At 39.5% G+C, this 27,500-nt stretch overlaps 1 protein-coding gene across 1 annotated transcript in view; it reads left to right on the plus strand.

The window, feature by feature from the left end:
- The first annotated feature begins 9,207 nt into the window (after window positions 1-9,207).
- The window catches only part of LOC138056992 (TNF receptor-associated factor 4-like), a 45,375-nt gene continuing 27,082 nt past the window's right edge, over window positions 9,208-27,500 (plus strand). The window contains exon 1 of the mRNA XM_068902997.1: window positions 9,208-9,357. Within this exon, the coding sequence (XP_068759098.1) occupies window positions 9,326-9,357 (32 nt within the window). The 5' untranslated portion in view covers window positions 9,208-9,325. The remainder of the gene's footprint in view (window positions 9,358-27,500) is intronic.

The following is a 27,500-nucleotide window of genomic DNA, read 5'->3' on the forward strand; positions in this document are numbered from 1 at the left end:
TCGAAAAAGAACACATGAATCGCATGAGAAAGTGGAAGTCATATGATATGGGGTTCATTGTGCTTATTACAAGCTTTGCCTCGTTGCGAATGTCCATCATTAAAATTGAATCGATTGGTCAAGAAATCATCAGCATTGGAAAATGAAACTCCCTCCCATAAGTTAAGCTTCCTCTGACAATTTAAGCGCGATATATCACATAATTCTTGAGGAATGTTGCTTTAAAAATCCTAATTTAAAAAAAAGAATGTATGGCTTACTAGTGCTTTTATCCCGCAGTATATTTTATTAGGTTCTCGATGACTGATAATTCGCTGATTATCGAAACCAAACGATCCTAAATTTAAGAGATGACTTAGTAAAATAGGTTCTTTGAATTTGTTTGAAATACGGTGCGTTCCTATAGAGCGTTTGCACTCACGTGACCGGCAGCCATATTGGATTACTGAAACAAAAGAAAGTGTTTGGATAAAAATAGAGTTCAATTTTCGGAGGATTGGTTTGGTACACCATCATCGCCGCCATTTCTTTGTTATGGAACACCAACATGGCCGCCGTGACGTCACATGAAAACTCTCTATGGGCAATAATTCGACGATTTACGAACAGGGACACCAGCAACGATTTCCTCATAGCGATTCATAGTTTCCAGAAGACTATACGTAAATCGACATAAGGTAGGTAAAACGTTTTTTTCGAGCGATGGAAGCAAGCGCTTACTAAATTGACTTGTTACGAGATCACTGCGATCAAAAGTTGTGGCACAAGTTCTCGCAAGGTGATATGCCGTGCGCGCTAAGACATAACCTTGTCGAAGGACACGGTTACTCAGCAGGTATCCAGTCCTACCTTTAGCCTAGTTTCCATTCGTTCTCGGAGAAAATCAAACCTGACGTCACAAGTCTAGCTCAGTCACATGTATTGAACTTTTATTCGATCATCCACATTTACATTGTTCCAGCACTCGGCAAAGACCCGTTTTGACTTATGGCTGTTTCTGTTTAGGTGGCCTCATACAGCACAAGCCTTTTTAGAGAAATCATTGCCAAGCCGGTAACTTCTGCTCGAGAGAACCGGGAGAGAACCACAACACCGGGGACTTCATGCATCCCCTACTCTTCTCGAATAGTGTGTGGGTTCTTTAACGTCCCACAGGAAACTTATGAACATGGTAGATGTTTGTGAGACGGGGCCTTCGGTTTATAGTCCTTATCCGAGAAGACTTGAAAGTTTAACTTTTCTCCTCAGTTATTTTAAGATCCTGAGTGTTGATCCCACCGGGGTTCGAACCCGCGACCTCCCGCGTGACAGCCCGATGCTCAACCAACTTAGCTACCGGTGCGCGGTAACGTGCACGTAAACGGAAAAGTGTCGTCAATTTCAGCCGCTTCGACCGGCGCCGTTCACGGGAGGCACAAGTCGTTACGAGGGTCTGGGAGGTTGCTCTCCCAGAAAATTGTGGGATTAAGAGACGCGGAAGTGTTACTTACAAAGACAGGTAATTTCAGAGGTTAAGGTTTTGTAAACTACTTGTTTTACCAGTAATTTGTGTTTGCCCAATAAAGTTGTATTATTTGTAGTATTAGGGGAGATGGGGTGGCGCAATGATGCAGGGGCACCCAACGACCAATTTGTTGGGAAATGTATTATTATACCCCAGTTAATGAAAATAAATGTTATTAAGGCATTTTCAGGTGTTTTTCAGTGTTGCTGGGAAAACATTATCTGTTCCTTTTTCCCAGCAAGACACACAAGAAATTTCCCAGCCAGCTAGATAAAATTGGTTGGTTTCCCAGCCAGCTGATCAAATTTATTTCCCAGCCAGGAATTCCGCGCGCTTTCAAATCCCTCGATCCAAAACGACCGAACAAAAGCGACAAAATCGGGACAAAACAGGTTTTTTTCCGCAAGCGCAATCACTCTGACCAGCCGTCGTATGTTTGTGACTACTCTCTGGGAGAGGGAACGGGTTCTTTTTTTTTTTTTTTTTTTTTTAGTCGTCCTCAGTCTTCAGAGTTTCTACAGCCAGCTCGGGTTGAAATGCTAGAAAAAGTCAGTAATTCCCAGGCAAAACCTCTATCAATAACAAAATTTCCCAGCCAGCTCATCGAAACACCTGTATTTTTGCCAGCCAGCAAGATTCCTCTGGGGAACAGATAATGTGAGGAACAGATTCGTTGGGTGCCCCTGATGATGAGAGAACTCGCCTCCCACCAATGTTGCCCGGGTTCGATTCCCAGCCTCAGTGTCATACGTGGCCCTGGTCAGAGTTTTTCTGCCATTGTGTGGACCCAATTCCTTTAGTTTGGCTAAGGCTTACATGGTTTACAAGGGTAGAAAACTAGCCCTCCACATTACCCTCCAATAGTTAAATATGTGGGTTAAGTTTGTTGTTGGTTCTCTCCTTGCTCCGAGAGGTTTTTCTCCAGGTACTCCGCTTTTCCCCTCTTTCTCAAAAACCAACACTGCCAAATTCCAATTCGATCCGGAATGCACGGAATGCGCTTTAAGTCTCAAGATGAAGGAAAAGCAGTGTGTTTTATTTCTATGCAAGAAATTGTTTTTGTTATTCAAATGTGCCAACCACATGTTTCGACAGCCAATGATCAATGCTCAAGTTGGCACATTAAAGACGTTGGCGTCAACGATATCAAGTAACAGGGGAATGAATTTAAAAGCCTGAGCAACCCGAGTAGATAGAGGAGTGTATGGCGCACGCCAGTAGTAGAGGCCATCAGTGCTGAAAATTGAACCATCTAAAAACAAACAATCGAGCTAGAGGTTCAACCGACTCGTAAACTTAACAGCATACGAAGAATTATCCGTAGGGAGAATATGGCCAGATTTTACAGGTAGGAAATACTATTCACATTTCAGTAAATGGAGGTCATCTGATTTTACAGACTGTCAGCTTTTCAAATAACATTATTTTTAAATATCACGTCTGGCTAAAAATCTTTCGGCGTTTCGCGTACTTGTTTCTGAAACTGTGCGTGTGTTAGTTGTGTTGTGTCAGTTAATTAGTTGTGGTGTTTGTTCAATCTGTAGTTTATTATCGCTGGGGTGAGATACGTAATAGAGTTTCGGAATAAATGACCCATTACGTAATTGCGCCTCTGCTACCTGAGGATATAACAACTTAGAGCGTTTTCACATGACGTCACGGCGGCCATGTTGGTTTTCCAAAACAAAGAAATGGCGGCCATGATGTTGTACCAAACTAATCCTCCGGGAATTGAACTCTATTTTTATGCAAATACTTTCTTTTGTTTCAGAAAGCCAATATAGCTGCTGGTCACGTGATTGAAAACGCTTTATATCTTGAGCTGCATAACAACGCGATCATTAATAAACAGCTGTTCTTTCAAGTGTTATAATTGACAGCATCAATTCAATTCTTACAGCAAAAATTCTATTCAGATATTGATTTTCGCTATTTAAGAGGAAATAGAAGATTCCCTTATGCTTTAATTAGTAAATGTAGTTCATGTGATCCTGAATTAATTTGAAGGTGGTTTCACTGACCAAACAGATCGATGGCATCATGCATTAGTTTTACCACAGTGGAGAGATCTAGTAGGCTTGCGGCCACTCGTGCAGCTAACTATTTTCAGTCGACTTAATTTGACGAGAGGTGGAAACGTTAAAGCTTAACACACAGTTTAGCCTCTGTTTTGGGGACTGATTTTCCAACTTCCCTTTCTGGATTCACAGCCATCATTTTAAAATACACCGTATTTAGAAGTCTCTATTTACATTTCTTCGAACACCTGATTTTATGAAAGAACACTTTATAAGTAGCATAACAAATGAAAAATGAAAAAACAGAGAGAGAGTTAAAACTCTGCCGAACGATAGCGAAATGCGTATAAACGGGGTATCTAGATTCACATTTTACAAATCGGAGTATCGGGACATGATTTATAATGTAATGACGTACCTCAATTAAAATCGTAGAATCAGAGAATGATTACTAAAGCATCTAAGATAATATCGTTGAATCGGCAGAATCGTAGAATCGGAAGAATCGGAGAATTGGAGCATGATTTCAAAAGCATCTAACGGAGACTGCAATCGTAAAATAGGTAAATATCTCAGTGGTACGTAAATCGGAGAATAGTACCCCCGGCTAAATCGGTTTATGCTATTCTACGATTTAGCCATAATCGCACTGCTCTTTACCACAGCGGAGAGATCTAAAGTTGTAGGTTCGTTGCTTGTATTATATTTCAGTCGATTTTCAGCCATCTACGACAAAAGGATAGATGAAAACGATCGTTTAGACCGACCGAGCGTCCAAACGATCGTTGCTGACACAACGTAATGCTGGAACAGAGCGAAAAAGAAAATAGTTATGTTGGGAAAACAACCACCGCTGTTCGAAGTTGACTGAGAAACGATTTGGTATTAAGAACGTAATATGGTCTAATATTTCGTGTCCATGCATATCATTAGCATTCTAATGCCAGATAAACAGAGATCCAAAAATAATCAACCAATCAGATGAGTTCAGTTAGCAGTAAGGGGATTCCCCAGTTGAGTAAGCAGCGATCAGGCGCATTCTTTTACACTTACTCTTTTAAAGCCTGCGTCGCAGACAGACTAAAGCACCGGTATAGTCAGTCTGCGCAACGGTTCCGAAAAGCTGGTTCATACTTAACAAGACTAACAGGGATTTCTGTATCCCTTTCTGATTGGATAGATTCTTACGCGCTTTGTGATTCGACGTTCACTTGCTTGACAAGTCACGCATACGTTATTTGCATGACGGAAATAATATCTTGCTTTTCAACGGCCGAAAGGTCAAAACTGGAAAACTGAGAAGGCGATGTTTAATACAGTGTGTATTTTGGGAGACACTAATGTCTTTGCATGCTAAATGTTCATTTGCGGTTACCGTGCGTGGCTCCTAAAACGTCGCGTGCTTGAACTCGCAATATGCAAATGCCGTGTGTGAGTCAGAGGACCGAGATCATCTAACTCCGCTGCAGAAAGGCAGGTCTCAAAATTTGAATTTCTTTTTGTCATTTTATCAATATCATTCGCTCAACAGAAAATTAGGTCATTGCACAAGGCACCACGTCTGAAAATTGGATATTAGAAATCTCCTCATTTGCGGGAATTTGCGTAACTTTGTTTACAAGGGTTTACATGAAATCTGCAAATTCACTTACCGTTGCACAACCTTCATTCTGATATCGTCATACGTCAGACCTATACGGAAAAAATAACATCCAACAATGAATGTCGAGTTATGAATAATGGATAATTTCGACAAAACGGAAGGAATATTGACTAACTGTCCGCAAGAAAAACAAACCAATCAGGTTCACTAAACAGGGGTATATAAACAGCGCCAACGAATGAGACAAGTACAGCGGGGAGCACGAGTCTTGCTCAAATTGTGGAACCCTTCAGAACTGAAAAATCTACGGCAAGATTTGAACTAATCAAGACAATTCGTAAAATTAAGAGCATTCGAAGAATTATTCGTAGGGAAAATATGGCCAGATTTTACAGGTATAGTAGGAGTTTTTACAAAACATTTCAGTTAATTTAATGCAGGCCTTCAAATTTTACAGATTGTCAGCTTTTCATTTTTTTTAAACATTGCGTTCCGGCGCTTCGCGGTACATGTGCCCATGGGTTCCTTACGTGCGATATAATGGGCTATTTTCGAAATATCAATATTCAGCTTGATAGTGAGGCAGTGAGAACAAAAACAAGAGAAGCACGTTGAAAATACCCTGCGATCAGGCCATAGTTATCAGGCGTACTTTCCTTTAGAGAAGGCGCGAAAAGATACGCCTGATGCAATTTCTTTCTGCCGCCCACCTGTCAAGAGCCAGCCAATCAGATTTTACCGGAAATTACCTGCAAGTTGCGATTCAACAGACGACGAAAACAAAATAGAACTCTAGCTAGAATGTCTGCGAAGTCAGACTTTATCCATAGAATCAAATCTACTAGCCTCCCACGCAGACGCACTTTACGCTTCACCACGCGTTCCTCCCAAAGCCCCAGTGTCTGCGTGGGAGGCTTCAAAACAACTAGTATTTCTGCAAAAATTTGGTTTATCAACGGAGTTGATAATGTAAATTGACCACCGTACAGAGATTCTAAAAGCTGACGTTTCGAGCGTTAGCCCTTCGCTAGCCCTTTGGATTCGCTCTGACGAAGGGCTAACGCTCGAAACGTCAGCTTTTAGAATCTCTGTACGGTGGTCAATTTACATTATCAACTCCGTTGATAAACCAAATTTTTGTATACTACTTCCCCACCGACGCAGCACCACAGTTTCTTTAGAAACTACCCCTTCATTCATTAGTATTTCTGCAAATCCCGCTTGACATTTGATGCGGTTTTCCCTGTTTAAACCATCATGTTATCAGGAGCAAATCAACAGTACATTAAACTTTCTTTAAACTCGAATATTAAAGTCAAAGATGCTAATATCTCCGAGGAAAATGGACTTTGAGAAATTATAGTTTTCCAGCAGCAGCTACTCAACTATTATTTTTTAAGTGTCACTAAACCATTGTTTAGCGCTTCCGTAAACAATGTCGAATTTCTCTGTCAAGCTCGGCTGATTCCCCGATTGGGGCAGCTCTAAGTTCTATTCGGCTCTTTTTGGATTCCCGACGTATAGCTTCCGAATATATTCCAAAGGACTTACGATAACTACAAACATTTTCGAGTCGGTGGAAGTGTAGCCTCCTTCGCAGCCGTTTTTAGGCTCGTCCGGCTGCGAAGGAGGCTAGTGGAAGTGGAACGATGCATTTTTTCTAATAACACTATTGCCAAATCCCGCAGAACAACTATAATGTCTTCTTTCAGCAAACCATTCTTCGCATTGCATTCTCACTGCTCTTCCTTGCAAAAAATTCTTTTGAAAAAAAAAAAAAATCTGAATTCGAAGCAACAGCTGCTGTGAATAGAGCCTAAATATAATTCCTGTTGAAATCCTTCTCGGCGGCCATAATCGCTGAGGTCACATCTGGGCTACTAACTATAGTTAAGACGGGCATAACTATAGTTAGATATTTCGGTAATGAGACCGCTTCTCTTTTCGCTCTAAGCATAGTTAGAAAATTTACGCCTCGGTGATCCAAAACAACACAGACTAACTTTAGTTATACTCAAGCAGGGTTCATGGGTTAGTCTTAAGTTTACAAACAAACAACCAATCAGAAAGTGACAATTCTTTTCGCACGTGCGAGATGAGCATTTATAAATATGCAAAGTAAAAGCCACCAACAATGTAACCAATGTCAGCACTTGTCTATTTCGCATTTTTCTCCGACGTGTTTGCCGCGGTTATCACTTATTTCTATCCTTCAAACTGACATTTCCCTTTTTATTCAACTTACACGACGTATACAATCTACTTCAGTGTTCAAATCTACTTCAAAGAAACAAACATTTCAATGTGCAGAGAAGATTCAGAGGCGAGCCAAAGAGTTGAACTCGGATCGACGGCTTCTCCTTGCATGTTCCAATATCCACTAGACTAACGCGACAAATTCCCGGAAAATCGAAATTTTTGAGTATGGACATAGTAGTACCCAGCAAAACAAGTGAAAGCTGACCGTCTCTTTAAAGTGGTTTTTCAACCTAAATACTGTAGATCAGCGCGGCTTTGCTTAGAAACATTATTTCTTTTTGAATTAAAGCTTTAATTCTGCCTGTTTTCATTTTTTTTTTACAGCGATAACCTTTTAAAGAGCTTTTCCATCCTCCCGCTCACTTCTCTTTAACGTTTCATGATGATTCGGAAATAAATGTACCATTCTTTTGCCGGCCTGGAATTTTTTCCCCGGCGTTTTTGTCGCCATGTTATTTTAACTAATGCTTGAACAATATTTATGAAAGTCAAGTAGACGAGTGCACGACTGATAAAACAACGCGAACATCAGTCGTGCAGTGGTCTACTTAACCTGCGACCAGGCCCATTTTTAGCTTCGCCCATATGTTCTCTTATGTCGTCGCTCGCTAAAATTGGACCTGACCAAAAGTCTCTCAAGAATTCCGAACGGTCGGCTGAATTTTGGCCGACCAAACTCGTGATCTGATTGGCTGTTAAAACGCCGGAAGTGAAAATGCCATCGTGATTGCGCGGAGCTCTCGCGAAGTCCTCGAGACTGATCCTCCATAAGTGTACGGAAAAATTTGCTCCCTTTTGTTCTTACAATGCCGTGGACGGTGCAACTTGATTTTATTTGTATAAATGGAGATACGCCATCTGAAACATCTCATAACTTGTCCAGAATCGGGTTTGAATCTCTGGAACGAGTGAAATTAACGATTCCGTTGTCGAGCTCTGTGGCCATCGGGTTGGAAGTACTTTGGCACAAACTTCCCTGATGTTTTGAAAGCTAAATAGCTGGTTCTTTCAAATGGCAATGAAAGCCGATGCATATTGGTTTCTTGGATGACACAGGGGACATATATATCAACAAGAGGAGATGCTGATAAAATCGCAAGTTACACGAATGCATGTTTTGATAATGAATATCTGTGTATCAAACGGCTTTATTTATTTACTGTGCATGACACGGTTTGTTTGCACACTTCATAATATTTCCAGTTGATTTAACTTAAAACTCGCACTCCAGAAACTAAAGTGGCATGTTTCCAGAGAGATCAATTGTACAACAATAAAAGAAACTTTGCGAGTCCATCTTACTGTTCGTACTCCATCAAAAAATTAACAGCCAAACTTATCATGATTTTACTGCGCGCAATTCTAGAAATACACTGCAACTGAAGATATTACCCGAAAAAATCACCAAAGAAACCTTCATGGGCAAACACGTTAAAGGAATTGTGTGTATTGGTATAATGAAAGTAAATTTGATTGACCGATGAAGGACATGTCAATCAATCAATAAAAGTGGGCGGAAGGAATTTCGAAGAGGAATTTGGTCAGGCTCTATTTTTCGTTTCGCCAACTCCACGTACCACGCGAAACTAAAATAGAGCCTGATCGCAGGTTATAGTCTACTTGACTTTCCTAAGTATTTTTAATCAATTTTGACTGATCACGATCTTCTCTTATCCAACGCTGTGCAAGACTTATCGTCCACGGTTTCTGGAAAGGTTTCAAACCTCAACTTCACTAATGCTCGAAGTAATCCGTGACATATTAAAGTCGCGTTACCTGCGCAGTTACGTTGCGCACAAACAATTAGCGCGAACGTCCTTAATTAAGCCATGCGAAGCGAAATTTTCAACCGATCGCGGAGCGGTTTCACTAAAGTTTTTCGGCCAAAAAGTTACACTACAGGGCTCGGAAAGGATAAAGAATAGGATTGTTGTTCATTGGATGGAATTTCAAGCGTTAAAATCGCTGAGAAGGTAAGATTATTTTCAAAGCGATTTTATTGTGTGTCTTCGCCACATGTTATTTCGCGTTCGATCTCACAGAATTGTGTTTTCCCTCAAAATATTCGCTTGTTTTCGCTTTCGTTCGAACGTATCTACCCTGATTACATGTCCAGTGGATAATTTTATCCTTTGGGATAAATTTTCCGTCGAAAAATCGGTTATTTGGGTGGTTTTTGGCAAACAGAGGTTAATTATGCGTAATGCGATCTGTCTCGTTCCCGTTAGCAACGGGTCGCAAATTTGACACTTTTATAGCATTATCATATTACGCATTGATCGCTCGTCCGATTACTCCTAAAAATCCAAAAATATTCGTGCCTCATCATTTTTCCGTTAAATTTATGTCCAAGAAAGCAGATGAATTGAGGAAAATTTTAGTTTTGCATCCGAAAATTCGTAATCAACGTTAAAATGATTAATTTTTGCCTGGAAAACTTATTTTAGTTTTTTTTTTGTTTAATTTTTTCTTTCAACTTTCGTTTTGATAAAATGTTTTAGTTGTCTGTAAATAAGTTATATGCTTTTGGAAAGCTTACTTTCTTAGCTTTAAAATGATGTATTGCTTTCCCCCTAACTTTAAATATTTTTTGAGAAAAAAAACACATGTTTTGGCGATGGCTGATTTACCGCGGTTTTCTCGCGGTTGGGAAGGCCAGGGAAAAGATTTAAGGACCGCGCAGTCTCACCACAAGCAAATTAGTCAAAAGTTCTTAAAGAACGAATTAGACATTATAGTTATTGACGAAACAAAAAAGGAGACGGACAATCGGGGGAGTGTATTTTGGCCTTATGCAAAACCGTGAAACCCCAAAGAAATCACCACAAGTGAATCAGACAAACAATTTTAAGCTTAAATTAATTGTTTGCTTTTCCCTGTACTTTTGTACCCAGCAATAATTTCATTATATAAAAGATGCTTTGCAGATGTAGAAAACTTTAAATCTGTTTAATTTTCTCCATCAACCTCAAACAAATATAATACAAACTAAACATGCTAATCTCGGAAGGTTTTTCCGATGAGCGCGGCATGTCAGCTCATGATTCCTTGAAATGGGTAACCGGAAATAAACAAATACCGCTGATTTCTGTCACCTTTCTTTTAATTTGGTTACAAGGTTAGCATTTACGCATGCGACACCGCCCATTCGAGTCTGCGCACGGGTGGAGCTACACGCCAACACAAACAGATTTAGGTGTCCATTAAACTCCGAGTGGTTCCCCATTGACAAGTAAAATAGTCTGGCGTTAGACAGAGTAAAATACTAAGTCTGGACGGTTTAGCCCGGTTTGGACGTCAAAGGGTTAACCATTTGTTCAAAATCTTCATAGTTTTTGTGAATACGAGATGTATGTGTGTAGGAAAGCAATATCGAGTGCCACTTTTTTATACCGGGAGAGATCTTTCTCATATCTTCGTACCGTTTTTAACGTATCATGGCCATACGGCTGAATAATCTCATAAAAAATCTTTGTCTTGGGCCATTTAAGTTTGAAGAATACATCGCGCAGAATACTATTTTTTCTGCACTATGTACTTGCGGTGCCAAATGTTGTGAAAGGCGATTTATCAGGCGTGAACAGAAACGCGTGCCAAAGAAAGTGAAAGTTTAGCCATAATAGAAGCTTCCTAAGATAAAGTCGAATTCAGCCTGAAAGAAACCAGCTAAATACTATGTCGTTATTAGCGACAGTTTTTTACTACGCAAATTTGCCAGAAAAGATTTTTCTCTTTTGATTTCTCTCCGAGTATTTTATCTAATGTAATAGTGATGAAGACACTTTTTCTTGTTCTAGCGATGCGGATAAAGATATTTCTAAATCATACATCTGCGCTAAGTCATTAAAATCAAGATATCATACTGTTTGCAACGGATGCCAACGGGGATTCTTCGAACTCTAAAGAAAGCTGCCGATCAACGCGCTGCATTTCGTGAGCTAAAAACATTATTTGTTATTTTGGTTGTCCTGATCCTATGGTGGAAATTGCGCTTGTGTTGGAGCGATTCTAAAATGCCCGGCAATGTGGACTAGCCTGCATTTGTGTAGGAAAGCAATGTCGAGTGCCCCTTAGTGTTTTACTGGGAGAGCTCATGATCAACGCGCTGCAATTTATGAGCTAAAGACATTTTTTGGAACTCTATTTCTGCTGATCCTATGGTGGAAATTGCGCTTGTGTTGGAGCGATTCTACAATGCCCGGCCATGTGGAATAGCTGCATTTATGTTGGAAAGCAATGTCAAATGCCACTTTTTTTTTTACCGGGAGAGATCTTTCTCATATCTTCGTACCGTTTTTAACGTGTTATGGCCATACCACTAAATGGTCTCACAGAAATTCTTTGACTTGGGCCATTAAAATTTCAATAAAATCACATCGCGCAGACTGGTAGTGTGTTCCCCAACATGTACTTCCGGGGCCAAGTTTTGTGGATGGCGGTTTATCAAGCGTAAACAGGGCCGTGCGCCAAAGAAAGTGAAAGTTGAGTCACAAGGAAAGCTCCCTAAAATCAAGTCGAATTCAACCTGGAAAAAAACCCGCTAAATATTGTCTTGGTAATAGCGACTGTGTTTCATCCACGCAAATCGCCCGAACAAATTTTTCTCTTTTGAGTTCTCTCCGAGTATTTTATGTAATGTAGTGGTGATTCAGAGAGAAGTTTCAATGAAAGTGCATTTCATGAGCTAAAGACATTTTTCGTAACTTTGGTTGTTGTGATCCTATGGTAGAAATTGCGCTTGTGTTGGAGCGATTCTAAAATGCCCGGCAATGTGGACTAGCCTGCATTTCTGTAGGAAAGCAATGTCGAGTGCCCCTTAGTGTTATACTGGGAGACGTCATCCTCGCTTGTGTTGGACGATTCTACAATGCCGAGCCATGTGGAATAGCCTCCATTTCTATAGGAAAGCAGTGTCGAATGTTACGTTTTTATAGCGGGAAAGATCTTTCTTATATCTTCGTACCGTTTTTAACGTGTTATGGCCATACTCCTGAATGGTTTCACAAAATTTCTTTGACTTGGGCCATTTAAGTTTCAATAAGAATACACCGAGCAGAATGCTATTGTCTTCTGCAACATATACTTGCGGTGCCAAATTCTGTGAAAGGCGGTTTATCAAGCATGAACAGATACGAGTTCCAAAAGAAGTTAAAGTTTAGTCAGGATACAAACTCCCTAAAATCAAGTCGAATTCAGCCCTAAAGTATCCCGCGTTAATAGCGAAAGTTTTTCATGCACGCAAATCGCCTGAACAGATTTTTCTCTCTTGAGTTCTCTCCGAGTATTTTATCTAATGTAGTAGTGATTCAGATACTTTTTCTTGTTCTAGCGATGGGTATCAAAACATTTCTAAATCATACATCTGCGCTCTAAAGAGAGTTCCCGATCAACGCCGTGCATTTCATGAGCTAAAGACATTTTTTGCAACTTTGGTTGTTGTGATCCTATGGTGGAAATTGCGCTGGTGTTGGAGCAATTCTATAATGCTCAACCATGTGGAATAGCCTGCTTTTCTGTAGGAAAGGAATGTGGAGTACCACTTTCTTATACCGGGAGAGATCTTTCTTATATCTTCCTATCGTTTTCAACGGGTCATGGCCATACGGCTGAATAATCTCATAAAAAATCTTTGACTTGGGCCATTTAAGTTTGAAGAATACATCGAGCAGAATGCTATTCTTTTCTTCAACATATACTTGCGGTGCCAAATGTTGTGAAAGGTCGTTTGTCAAGCGTGAACAGAAGCGCGCTGGCCAGTTGGCGCTGTGTTTTATCGCAGGATTATTTAAACATGCAGGGGAGCGATTGTCTTCCAAAAGAAACGAAGCAACCATCGTACTCGCTCTATATTCGCGAATGTTTAAATAATTTTGCGATAAAATACCTCGAAGGCAGTCGCTCTCATGCGTGTTTAAATAACCCTGCGATAAAACATTTTGCTAGCTACGCAGGCTTTTTGTTTGTAAACTAGCGATCTCGACTGAGAACTTAGAGCAACTACAGATTTAAGGGCCTCACAGTTTCAGCACAAGCGAATTAGTCAAAAGGTCTTAAAGGACGAGGCATACAGAATTAGACATTACTGTTATTGGCAAAACAAATAAGGAGTGTATAGGAATTATGTGGATTAATGGATCTCAAAATCATGATTGTTGTCGCAGTAAACGATAGCCCAAAATATTGTTACATATGTGGTTAAAATATATATCTCGTCACCAGTAGTTTCTGACTAACAGAATTCTCAGGTATTGTTATGTTGTAGTACTAAGTAGTGCAGATCAAACCACGAATCAGAGAACTGACAAAGCATATAGAGGGTCTTAAAGCGGACCGAACAATTCTTCAGTCAATATGTTTTGCCCATTTTTCGTACAATGTACGGAAGAATAATGTATAAATGGCGGCCAAAATGTATTCTCTCCTATGTGCTAATGAGACTCACTAGCCTCGCTCTCAAGCAATCTTTCTTTTGTATTTTGTCCATGCAAACGAGGCTAGTGAGGCTAATTAGAACATAAAGAAAGGAACATTTTTTTGGCCGCCATTTATGCATTCGGTCTCATCATGATCGCGATCTCCTCTCGATCAGAACAGGACAGCTTTCGGTCAACTTCAGCTCTGAGTGTGTCAACCAACACATTGATAGTTGTTATACCTTCCACTTCAGTTAACCTACACGGTTGACTAAATGTATGTTTTTCTTTCCAGTTGGTTTCGCATTTTTGTGAAGTTCAGCTGAAGAAACTGGCATGGGCTAAATTTAGAAAATTCCTGTTGATGCATTTTTTTTTTCATTTAGACCAATCACGTTGGTAGGTTGAACTCCAAATTCTCTCTACATGTATATCACAAATTCGTAAGAGGGTAGTGGAGAGAGATAATACGAGTCGCAAGAAGCGGGTAGGAATCGTAAGTCAAAGAGTCTTAACAATTTCACTTTAATTACAAATTACAAATCATTCATTGGAAGCTGAGCATGGCCAGGTTCAGGTAGGAATTACTATCGATTTTCGTGGACCTTATCACAGTGAACCAAATCTAGACCTAAGGTCTCATAGATTATCGAGTTTATATTTTTAATTTTAAAAGAAACCAGAGTGCAAGTTGTGTCGTGGTGGCAACGGCGATAATTTTAAGAGGTCGAATTTATGTATGCTGTAGTCGCTTCCTTAAAGTTTGGCCAAGATCAAAGCTCCTTAAAATCAAGTCGAATTCAGCCTGAAAGAAACCCGCTAAATATTATCTCGTTCAGAGTTACAGTTTTTTATCCACGCAAATCGCTGGAACAGATTTTTCTCTTTTGAGTTCTCTCCGAGTATTTTGTGTAATGTAATAGTGATTCAGACACTTTTTGTTGTTCTAGCATTGCGTATGAACATATTTCTAAATCATACATCTGCGCTAAGTCACTAGAATCAAGCTATCTTACTGTTTGCAACGGTTGTCAACGGGGATTCTTTGAGCTGTAAAGTGAGCTCCCGATGAGCGCGCTGCATTTTATGACCTAAAGACATTTTTTGTAACTTTGTTTCTGGTGATCTTATGGTAGAAATTGCGCTTGTATTAGAGCCATTCTAGAATGCCGGGCCAAGTGGAAAAGCCTGCATATCACATATCCATCTTTCTTATATCTTCGTACCGTTTTTAACGTGTCATGGCAATACGGCTGAATAATCTCATAAATAAATCTTTGACTTGGGCCATTTGAGTTTGAAAAATACATTGCGCAGAATGCTATTGTTTTCTGAACTATGTACTTGTGGTACTAAATGTCGTGAAAGGCGATTTATCAAGCGTGAACAGAAACGCGGGCCAAATAACCTGCGTAGCGGGCGGGGTGTTTTATCGCGGGATCATTTAAACACCCACGAGAGCGATTGTCTTCCAAAAGAAACGAAAGAACCATCGTACTCGCTCGATATTCGCGAGTGTTGAAATCATTTTGTGATAAAATATCTCGAAGGCAGTCGCCTTCGTGCGTTAAAACATCCCACTAGCTCTGTAGGCTCTTTGGTTTGTAGACTAGCGATTTCGACTGAGAACTTGGAGCAGCTACAGATTTAAGGGCCGCACATTTTAAGAACAAGCGAATTAGTCAAAAGATCTTAAAGAACGAGTTATATAGAATTAGACATTATTGTTATTGGCAAAACAAATAAGGAGTGTATATTATATAGGAATTGTGTGGATTAATGGATCTCAAAATCTTGTTTGTTGTCGCAGTAAACAATGAGCCAGAATATTGTTACTTATGTTGTTAAAATATATATCTCGTCACCGGTAGTTTCTGACTAAAAGAATTCTCAGGTATTGTGTTGGAGTAGTGCAGATCAAACCACGAATCAGAGAACTGACAAAGCATATAGAGGGTCTTAAAGCGGACCGAACAATTCTTCAGTCAATATGTTTTGCCCATTTTTCGTACAATGTACGGAAGAATATTACAAAATAAACATTGCAATGGTATCACTCGTCTTTACGGAAGGCATCATGATCGCGATCTCCTCTCGATCAGAACAGGACAGCTTTCGGTGAACTTCAGCTCTGAGTGTGTCAACCAACGCATTGATAGTTGTTATACCTTCCACTTCAGTTAACCTACACGGTTGACTAAATGTATGTCTTTCTTTCCAGTTGGTTTCACATTTTTGTGAAGTTCAGCTGAAGAAACTGCCATTGGTTAAATTTAGAAAATTTCTGTTGATGGATATTTTTTTTTTTCATTTAGACCAATCACGTTGGTAGGTTGAACCCAAAATTCTCTCTACATGTATATCAGAAATTCATAAGAGGGTAGCGGAGGGAGTTAATACGAATCGAAGGAAGCGGGTAGGAATCGTAAGTCAAAGAGACTTAACAATTTCACTTTAATTACAAATTACAAATCATTCATTGGAAGCTGAGTATGGCTAGGTCCAGGTAGGAATTACTGTCTATTTTTCGTGGACCCTATCATAATGAACCAAATCTAGACCTAAGGTCTCATAGATTATCGAGTTTATTTTTTAATTTTAAATTAAACCAGAGTGCAAGTTGTGTCATGGTGGCAACGGCGATAATTTTCAAGAGGTCGAATTTATGTATGCTGTAGTCGCTTCCTTAAAGTTTAGCCAAGATGAAAGCTCCTTAAAATCAAGTCGAATTCAGCCTGAAAGAAACCCGCTAAATATTATCTGGTTAAGAGCGACAGTTTTTTATCCACGCAAATCGCTGGAACAGATTTTTCTCTTTTGAGTTCTCTCCGAGTATTTTGTGTAATGTAATAGTGATTCAGACACTTTTTGTTGTTCTAGCATTGCGTATGAACATATTTCTAAATCATACATCTGCGCTAAGTCACTAGAATCAAGCTATCTTACTGTTTGCAACGGTTGTCAACGGGGATTCTTTGAGCTGTAAAGTGAGCTCCCGATGAGCGCGCTGCATTTTATGACCTAAAGACATTTTTTGTAACTTTGTTTCTGGTGATCTTATGGTAGAAATTGCGCTTGTATTAGAGCCATTCTAGAATGCCGGGCCAAGTGGAAAAGCCTGCATATCACATATCCATCTTTCTTATATCTTCGTACCGTTTTTAACGTGTCATGGCAATACGGCTGAATAATCTCATAAATAAATCTTTGACTTGGGCCATTTGAGTTTGAAAAATACATTGCGCAGAATGCTATTGTTTTCTGAACTATGTACTTGTGGTACTAAATGTCGTGAAAGGCGATTTATCAAGCGTGAACAGAAACGCGGGCCAAATAACCTGCGTAGCGGGCGGGGTGTTTTATCGCGGGATCATTTAAACACCCACGAGAGCGATTGTCTTCCAAAAGAAACGAAAGAACCATCGTACTCGCTCGATATTCGCGAGTGTTGAAATCATTTTGTGATAAAATATCTCGAAGGCAGTCGCCTTCGTGCGTTAAAACATCCCACTAGCTCTGTAGGCTCTTTGGTTTGTAGACTAGCGATTTCGACTGAGAACTTGGAGCAGCTACAGATTTAAGGGCCGCACATTTTAAGAACAAGCGAATTAGTCAAAAGATCTTAAAGAACGAGTTATATAGAATTAGACATTATTGTTATTGGCAAAACAAATAAGGAGTGTATATTAATATAGGAATTGTGTGGATTAATGGATCTCAAAATCTTGTTTGTTGTCGCAGTAAACAATGAGCCAGAATATTGTTACTTATGTTGTTAAAATATATATCTCGTCACCGGTAGTTTCTGACTAAAAGAATTCTCAGGTATTGTGTTGGAGTAGTGCAGATCAAACCACGAATCTGAGAACTGACTGACAAAGCATATAGAGGGTCTTAAAGCGGACCGAGCAATTCTTCAGTCAATATGTTTTGCCCATTTTTCGTACAATGTACGGAAGAATATTACAAAATTAACATTGCAATGGTATCACTCGTCTTTACGGAACGCATCAGGATCGCGATCTCCTCTCGATCAGAACAGGACAGCTTTCGGTGAACTTCAGCTCTGAGTGTGTCAACCAACGCATTGATAGTTGTTATACCTTCCACTTCAGTTAACCTACACGGTTGACTAAATGTATGTCTTTCTTTCCAGTTGGTTTCACATTTTTGTGAAGTTCAGCTGAAGAACCTGCCATTGGTTAAATTTAGAAAATTTCTGTTGATGGATATTTTTTTTTTTTCATTTAGACCAATCACGTTGGTAGGTTGAACCCAAAATTCTCTCTACATGTATATCAGAAATTCATAAGAGGGTAGCGGAGGGAGTTAATACGAATCGAAGGAAGCGGGTAGGAATCGTAAGTCAAAGAGACTTAACAATTTCACTTTAATTACAAATTACAAATCATTCATTGGAAGCTGAGTATGGCTAGGTCCAGGTAGGAATTACTGTCTATTTTTCGTGGACCCTATCATAATGAACCAAATCTAGACCTAAGGTCTCATAGATTATCGAGTTTATTTTTTAATTTTAAATTAAACCAGAGTGCAAGTCGTGTCATCGTGGCAACGGCGATAATTTTCAAGAGGTCGAATTTGTGTATGCTGTAGTCGCTTCCTTAAAGTTTAGCCAAGATGAAAGCTCCTTAAAATCAAGTCGAATTCAGCCTGAAAGAAACCCGCTAAATATTATCTCGTTCAGAGTTACAGTTTTTTATCCACGCAAATCGCCCGAACAGATTTTTCTCTTTTGAGTTTTCTCTGAGTATTTTATCTGATGTAGTGGTGATTCAGACACTTTTTCGTGTTCTAGCGATCCGTATCAAAACATTTCTAAATCATACATCTGCGCTAAGTCACTGAAATCGAGCGATCTAAATCAGGGATGTATCCAGAGTGCGTCGTTGCGTCCTGGGACGCACTTGTTTTCCTTTTGGACGCATAGAATATGGAACAAAGGGTCCAATTGAACGCAGAAAAAAAATCGAATGTTTATGCAAATTACCAACGCCAGGAAAAACATGCGAACGGCGTATTTCACAAGGAAATTGAACATTCCCATTTCTCACAACGGAGAAATGATTGAGTTCCTTAAATTTCAAGGTTAGCTGCTATTTTCGGATTTTCGTAGTCCAATAATTTCATTTTGTCAACCATTATGTCCAGCTTCAGAAGTCGAGTTTTGAATTCGCACGTGTTGCGTGACATGATCTGAGCTGTTTTTTACGTGAGGCAATCGGCGACACTTTCGATCTGCCGCCAGTGATAATAAAACATTTCGGTCCAAGTTCAGTTTGTTGCATGCTTTCCAAGTAAATTTCAAGCATTAGTTCGCTTATCGTGAGCGAAATAACAGAGAATCCAAAGGCAAAGTATGTTAAATTTTTGTTTTGTGCGACCCTGTTGATAAAAAAATTAATTCCGGGCGCGCACGTGTCATCGTCGTCTCGGTTCTTGTTTTGCACGTAACTTGTCTGTTTTGCAAATTATGCAACTTTTTTTCGGAGTTAGTGTGATGAACATGAAACTTGAATGTATTCAATCGCTTGATTATTAACATTGGCCATGGCGAAGCCACGGCCGCACGGGCCGACGATGAATTGTGCAGCGATCGCTAACATTTGTTTACTCTTTTGTTCCTAAATTACGCCTCAAGTGTAGTTAAAATAAATGATGCTCTTTTATGGAAAATTGAGATTCAGTTCTGTTTTTTTTTTCTGTGGAGATCTAGATCATTTATCAACTGGAGCCAACAGCTCCTACAGCATACGGATTTTAGTGTGGTTGATGGAGCGTCGACAGCCCATACATTTTGATCGATGAATCAACAGGCACAACAGTTTCAAAGAAATTGATCATTTTAAGTACATATTTGTTGGGAGGGATAAGACTTTACTTTTGTGCAATTAAAAATCTGAAAGGGTACTGCAACAGCAATTAAGAGGCAATAGATCGCATATTCTTGAATATTAATTAGCTGGACCCCCAAAATTTTGCAATGGACCCCCAAATTTTTCAAAAAGGGGTCCAGAGGACCCCCAAATTTGAAAACCTGGATACATCGCTGGATCTTACTGTTTGCAACGGTTCTAAACGGGGATTCTTCGCGCTTTAAAGAGAGCTCCCGATCAACGCGCTGCGTTTTCTGAGCTACGAACATTTTTCGTAACTTGGTTTTTCTGATCCTATGGTGTGTAGGAGCGATTCTAGAATGCCCGGCCGTATGGAAAAGCCTGCATTTCTGTAGGAAAGCAATGTAGAATGCCATTTAGTGTTATAGCGGGAGAGATCTTTCTCATATCTTCGTACCGTTTTTAACGTGTCATGGACATACTCCTGAATGGACTCAGAAAAATTCTTTGACTTGTGCCATCGCGCTGAATGCTATTGTTTTCTGCAACATATACTTGCGGTGTTAAATGTTGTGGAAGGCGGTTTATCAAGCGTGAACAGATACGAGCTCCAAAGAAAGTTAAAGTTTAGCCAAGATGAAAGCTCCGTAAAATCAAGTCGAAAAGTCAACGCAAGTCAAAAGTCAACGTCACCAGCAGTTTCTGACTAAAAGAATTCTCAGCTATTATGTTGGAGTAGTGCAGATCAAACCACCAATCAGAGAACTGACAAAGCATAGAGTATCTTAAAGCGAAACGAGCAATTCTTCAGTCAATTTGTTTTGCCCATTTTTCGTACAATGTACGGAAGAATATCACAAAACTAACATTGCAATGATCATCACTCGTCTTTACGGAACGCATTAGGATCGCGATCTCCTCTCGATCAAAACAGGACAGCTTTCGGTGAACTTCAGCTCTGAGTGTGGCAACCAACACATTGATAGTTGTTATACCTTCCACTTCAGTTAACCTACACGGTTGACTAAATGTATGTCTTTCTTTCCAGTTTGTGAAGTTCAGCTGAAGAAGCTGGCATGGGCTAAATTTAGAAAATTCCTGTTGATGCATTTTTTTTTTCATTTAGACCAATCACGTTGGTAGGTTGAACTCCAAATTCTCTCTACATGTATATCACATATACATATATATCACAAATTCGTAAGACGGTAGTGGAGAGAGATAATACAAGTCGTAAGAAGCGGGTAGGAATCATAAGTCAAAGAGTCTTAACAATTTCACTTTAATTACAAATTACAAATCATTCATTGGAAGCTGAGTATGGCCAGGTTCAGGTAGGAATTACTGTCTATTTTTCGTGGACCCTATCACAATGAACCAAATCTAGACCTAAGGTCTCATAGATTATCGAGTTTATTTTTTAATTTTAACTTAAACCAGAGTGCAAGTTGTGTCATGGTGGCAACGGCGATAATTTTAAGAGGTCGAATTTATGTATGCTGTAGTCGCTTACTTAAAGTTTAGCCAAGATCAAAGCTGCTTAAAATCAAGTCGAATTCAGCCTGAAAGAAACCCGCTAAATATTATCTCGTTCAGAGTCACAGTTTTTTATCCACTCAAATCGCTCCAACAGATTTTTCTCTTTTGAGTTCTCTCCGAGTATTTTGTCTAATGTAATAGTGATTCAGACACTTTTTGTAGTTCTAGCATTGCGTATGAACATATTTCTAAATCATACATCTGCGCTAAGTCACTAGAATCAAGCTATCTTACTGTTTGCAACTGTTGTCAACGGGGATTCTTTGAGCTGGAAAGTGAGCTCCCGATCAGCGCGCTGCATTTTATGACCTAAAGACATTTCTTGTAACTTTGTTTAATGTGATCTTATGGTAGAAATTGCGCTTGTATTAGAGCCATTCTAGAATGCCGGGCCAAGTGGAAAAGCCTGCATATCACATATCCATCTTTCTTATATCTTCGTACCGTTTTTAACGTGTCATGGCAATACGGCTGAATAATCTCATAAAGAAATCTTTGACTTGGGCCATTTAAGTTTGAAAAATACATCGCGCAGAATGCTATTGTTTTCTGAACTATGTACTTGTGGTACTAAATGTTGTGAAAGGCGATTCATCACGCGTGAACAGAAACGCGGGCCAAATAACCTGCGTAGCGGGCGGGGTGTTTTATCGTGGGATCATTTAAACACCCATGAGAGCGATTGTCTTCCAAAAGAAACGAAGGAACCATCGTACTCGCTCGATATTCGCGAGTGTTGAAATCATTTTGTGATAAAATATCTCGAAGGCAGTCGCCTTCGTGCGTTAAAACATCCCACTAGCTATGTAGGCTCTTTGGTTTGTAAACTAGCGATTTCGACTGAGAACTTGGAGCAACTACAGATTTAAGGGCTGCACATTTTAAGAACAAGCGAATTAGTCAAAAGATCTTAAAGAACGAGTTATATAGAATTAGACATTACTGTTATTGGCAAAACAAATAAGGAGTGTATAGGAATTATGTGGATTAATGGATCTCAAAATCATGATTGTTGTCGCAGTAAACGATAGCCCAAAATATTGTTACATATGTGGTTAAAATATATATCTCGTCACCAGTAGTTTCTGACTAACAGAATTCTCAGGTATTGTGTTGGAGTAGTGCAGATCAAACCACGAATCAGAGAACTGACAAAGCATATAGAGGGTCTTAAAGCGGACCGAACAATTCTTCAGTCAATATGTTTTGCCCATTTTTCGTACAATGTACGGAAGAATATTACAAAATAAACATTGTAATGATCATCACTCGTCTTTACGGAAGGCATCATGATCGCGATCTCCTCTCGATCAGAACAGGACAGCTTTCGGTCAACTTCAGCTCTGAGTGTGTCAACCAACACATTGATAGTTATACCTTCCACTTTAGTTAACCTACACGGTTGACTAAATGTATGTCTTTCTTTCCAGTTGGTTTCACATTTTTGTGACGTTCAGGTGAAGAAACTGGCATGGGCTAAATTTAGAAAATTTCTGTTCATGCATATATTTTTTTTTCATTTAGACCAATCACGTTGGTAGGTTGAACTCCAAATTCTCTCTACATGTATATCACAAATTCATAAGGAAGTCGTGGGGGGAGATAATACAAGTCGCAAGAAGCGGGTAGGAATCATAAGTCAAAGAGTCTTAAAAATTTCACTTTAATTACAAATTACAAATCATTCATTGGAAGCTAAGTATGGCCAGGTCCAGGTAGGAATTACTGTCTATTTTTCGTGGACCCTATCATAATGAACCAAATATAGACCTAAGGTCTCATAGATTATCGAGTTTATTTTTTAATTTTAAATTAAACCAGAGTGCAAGTTGTGTCATGGTGGCAACGGCGATAATTTTAAGAGGTCGAATTTATGTATGCTGTAGTCGCTTACTTAAAGTTTAGCCAAGATCAAAGCTGCTTAAAATAAAGTCGAATTCAGCCTGAAAGAAACCCGCTAAATATTATCTCGTTCAGAGTCACATTTTTTTATCCACGCAAATCGCTCGAACAGATTTTTCTCTTTTGAGTTCTCTCAGAGTATTTTGTCTAATGTAATAGTGATTCAGACACTTTTTGTTGTTCTAGCATTGCGTATGAACATATTTCTAAATCATACATCTGCGCTAAGTCACTAGAATCAAGCTATCTTACTGTTTGCAACGGTTGTCAACGGGGATTCTTTGAGCTGTAAAGTGAGCTCCCGATCAGCGCGCTGCATTTTATGACCTAAAGACATTTTTTGTAACTTTGTTTCTGGTGATCTTATGGTAGAAATTGCGCTTGTATTAGAGCCATTCTAGAATGCCGGGCCAAGTGGAAAAGCCTGCATATCACATATCCATCTTTCTTATATCTTCGTACCGTTTTTAACGTGTCATGGCAATACGGCTGAATAATCTCATAAATAAATCTTTGACTTGGGCCATTTGAGTTTGAAAAATACATCGCGCAGAATGCTATTGTTTTCTGAACTATGTACTTGTGGTACTGAATGTCGTGAAAGGCGATTTATCAAGCGTGAACAGAAACGCGGGCCAAATAACCTGCGTAGCGGGCGGGGTGTTTTATCGCGGGATCATTTAAACACCCACGAGAGCGATTGTCTTCCAAAAGAAACGAAGGAACCATCGTACTCGCTCGATATTCGCCAGTGTTGAAATCATTTTGTGATAAAATATCTCGAAGGCAGTCGCCTTCGTGCGTTAAAACATCCCACTAGCTATGTAGGCTCTTTGGTTTGTAAACTAGCGATTTCGACTGAGAACTTGGAGCAACTACAGATTTAAGGGCTGCACATTTTAAGAACAAGCGAATTAGTCAAAAGATCTTAAAGAACGAGTTATATAGAATTAAACATTATTGTTATTGGCAAAACAAATAAGGAGTGTATATTAATATAGGAATTGTGTGGATTAATGGATCTCAAAATCATGTTTGTTGTCGCAGTAAACAATGAGCCAAAATATTGTTACTTATGTGGTTAAAATATATATCTCGTCACCAGTAGTTTCTGACTAACAGAATTCTCAGGTATTGTTATGTTGTAGTACTAAGTAGTGCAGATCAAACCACGAATCAGAGAACTGACAAAGCATATAGAGGGTCTTAAAGCGGACCGAACAATTCTTCAGTCAATATGTTTTGCCCATTTTTCGTACAATGTACGGAAGAATATTACAAAATAAACATTGTAATGATCATCACTCGTCTTTACGGAAGGCATCATGATCGCGATCTCCTCTCGATCAGAACAGGACAGCTTTCGGTCAACTTCAGCTCTGAGTGTGTCAACCAACACATTGATAGTTATACCTTCCACTTTAGTTAACCTACACGGTTGACTAAATGTATGTCTTTCTTTCCAGTTGGTTTCACATTTTTGTGACGTTCAGGTGAAGAAACTGGCATGGGCTAAATTTAGAAAATTTCTGTTCATGCATATATTTTTTTTCATTTAGACCAATCACGTTGGTAGGTTGAACTCCAGATTCTCTCTACATGTATATCACAAATTCATAAGAAAGTCGTGGGGGGAGATAATACAAGTCGCAAGAAGCGGGTAGGAATCATAAGTCAAAGAGTCTTAAAAATTTCACTTTAATTACAAATTACAAATCATTCATTGGAAGCTGAGTATGGCCAGGTCCAGGTAGGAATTACTGTCTATTTTTCGTGGACCCTATCATAATGAACCAAATCTAGACCTAAGGTCTCATAGATTATCGAGTTTATTTTTTAATTTTAAATTAAACCAGAGTGCAAGTTGTGACATGGTGGCAACGGCGATAATTGTAAGAGGTCGAATTTATGCATGCTGTAGTCGCTTCCTTAAAGTTTAGCCAAGATCAAAGCTGCTTAAAATCAAGTCGAATTCAGCCTGAAAGAAACCCGCTAAATATTATCTCGTTCAGAGTCACAGCTTTTTATCCACGCAAGTCGCTGGGACAGAATTTTCTCTTTTGCGTTCTCGCTGAGTATTTTATTTAATGTAGTGGTGATTCAGACACTTTTTCTTGTTCTTGCGATCCGTATCAAAACATTTCTAAATCATACATCTGCGCTAAGTCACTGAAATCGAGCTATCGTACTGTTTGCAGCGGTTGTCAACGGGGATTCTTTAAGCTCTAAAGGGAGCTCCTGATCAACGCGCTGGGTTTTGTGAGCTACGGACATTTTTCGTAACTTGGTTTTTCTGATCCTATGGTGTGTTGGAGCGATTCTGAAATGCCCGGCCATGTGGAAAAGCTTGCATTTCTGTGGGAAAGCAATGTCGAATGCCAATTATTGTTATAGCGGGAGAGATCTTTCTCATATCTTCGTACCGTTTTTAACGCGTCATGGCCATACTCCTGAATGGACTGAGAAAAATTCTTTGACTTGTGCCATTTAAGATTCAATAAACATACATCGCGCTGAATGCTATTGTTTTCTGCAACATATACTTGCGGTGTTAAATGTTGTGAAAGGCTGTTTATCAAGCGTGAACAGATACGAGCTCCAAAGAAAGTTAAACTTAAGCCAAGATGATAGCTCCCTAAAATCAAGTCGAAAAGTCAACGCAAGTCAAAAGTCAACGTCACCAGCAGTTTCTGACTAAAAGAATTCTCAGCTATTATGTTGGAGTAGTGCAGATCAAACCACCAATCAGAGAACTCACAACGCATAGAGTATCTTAAAGCGAAACGAGCAATAGACCATTTTACAGTTCTAGCTAAGTTACCTGGCCTACGAATGGAAGCGAGGCTGCCGGTGACCCTGTTTTGATACAAACCTCCGTGCTTTTGTAATATTAATACGGACTAATTAGAATTATAACAACACAATTTGCATGATAAAAGCAGTCGGGGCTGTGTCAATAGGGAGCTTACGAAACGACGACGCCGACGGCAACGACGACGCTACAAAACAATAGGTTTAGTGAGCAAAAACAATGGCTCTGCACGCTCTGCACGAGTGTTCTACATTTTGGTACATTTCTTTGCCGTCATCTCCTAAATGACGACGTGAAATGACCAAATTCAAGGTTCTGTGGAGGACGTTAGCACATGACGATGAATTTTCAGTTCTCTCTCTACGCTTCCAACTCACTCATACCAGTTTAATTCCTCGACAGTTACTACACATTTTTAACGCGAAACGACATGAAACAGTTTCGTGGTGATATGAATAACGCGAGCTCGTATTTTAAAATGAAGTCCTCGTTGCCGTCCCCGTCCTCGTTTCGTAAGCTCCCTAATGAAAGGTCACCGGCAGCCTCACAGCCATTCATAGGCTAGGTCGCTGAGCAAACAACTGTAAAATGGCCTATTCTTCAGTCAATTTGTTTTGCCCATTTTTCGTACAATGTACGGAAGAATATTACAAAATTAACATTGCAATGATATCACTCGTCTTTACGGAACGCATCAGGATCGCGATTTCCTCTCGATCAGAACAGGACAGCTTTCGGTGAACTTCAGCTCTGAGTGTGTCAACTAACGCATTGATAGTTGTTATACCTTCCACTTTAGTTAACCTACACGGTTGACTAAATGTATGTCTTTCTTTCCAGTTGGTTTCACATTTTTGTGAAGTTCAGGTGAAGAAACTGGCATGGGCTAAATTTAGAAAATTTCTGTTCATGCATATATTTTTTTTTTCATTTAGACCAATCACGTTGGTAGGTTGAAATCCAAATTCTTTCTACATGTATATCACAAATTCATAAGGAAGTCGTGGGGGGAGATAATACGAGTCGCAAGAAGCGGGTAGGAATCGTAAGTCAAAGAGTGCTAACAATTTCACTTTAATTACAAATTACAAATCATTCATTGGAAGCTGAGTATGGCCAGGTCCAGGTAGGAATTACTGTCTATTTTTCGTGGACCCTATCATAATGAACCAAATCTAGACCTAAGGTCTCATAGATTATCGAGTTTATTTTTTAATTTTAAATTAAACCAGAGTGCAAGTTGTGACATGGTGGCAACGGCGATAATTGTAAGAGGTCGAATTTATGTATGCTGTAGTCGCTTCCTTAAAGTTTAGCCAAGATCAAAGCTGCTTAAAATCAAGTCGAATTCAGCCTGAAAGAAACCCGCTAAATATTATCTCGTTCAGAGTCACAGCTTTTTATCCACGCAAGTCGCCCGAACAGAATTTTCTGTTTTGAGTTCTCCCTGAGTATTTTATCTAGTGTAGTGGTGATTCAGACACTTTTTCTTGTTCTTGCGATCAGTACCAAAACATTTGTAAATCATACGCCTGCGCTAACTAAATCACTGAAATCAAGCGATCTTGCTGTTTGCAACGGCTGTGAACAGGGAT

The sequence above is a fragment of the Montipora capricornis genome, chromosome 7, assembly GCF_036669925.1.
Source record: "Montipora capricornis isolate CH-2021 chromosome 7, ASM3666992v2, whole genome shotgun sequence".
Taxonomy (NCBI): domain Eukaryota; kingdom Metazoa; phylum Cnidaria; class Anthozoa; order Scleractinia; family Acroporidae; genus Montipora; species Montipora capricornis.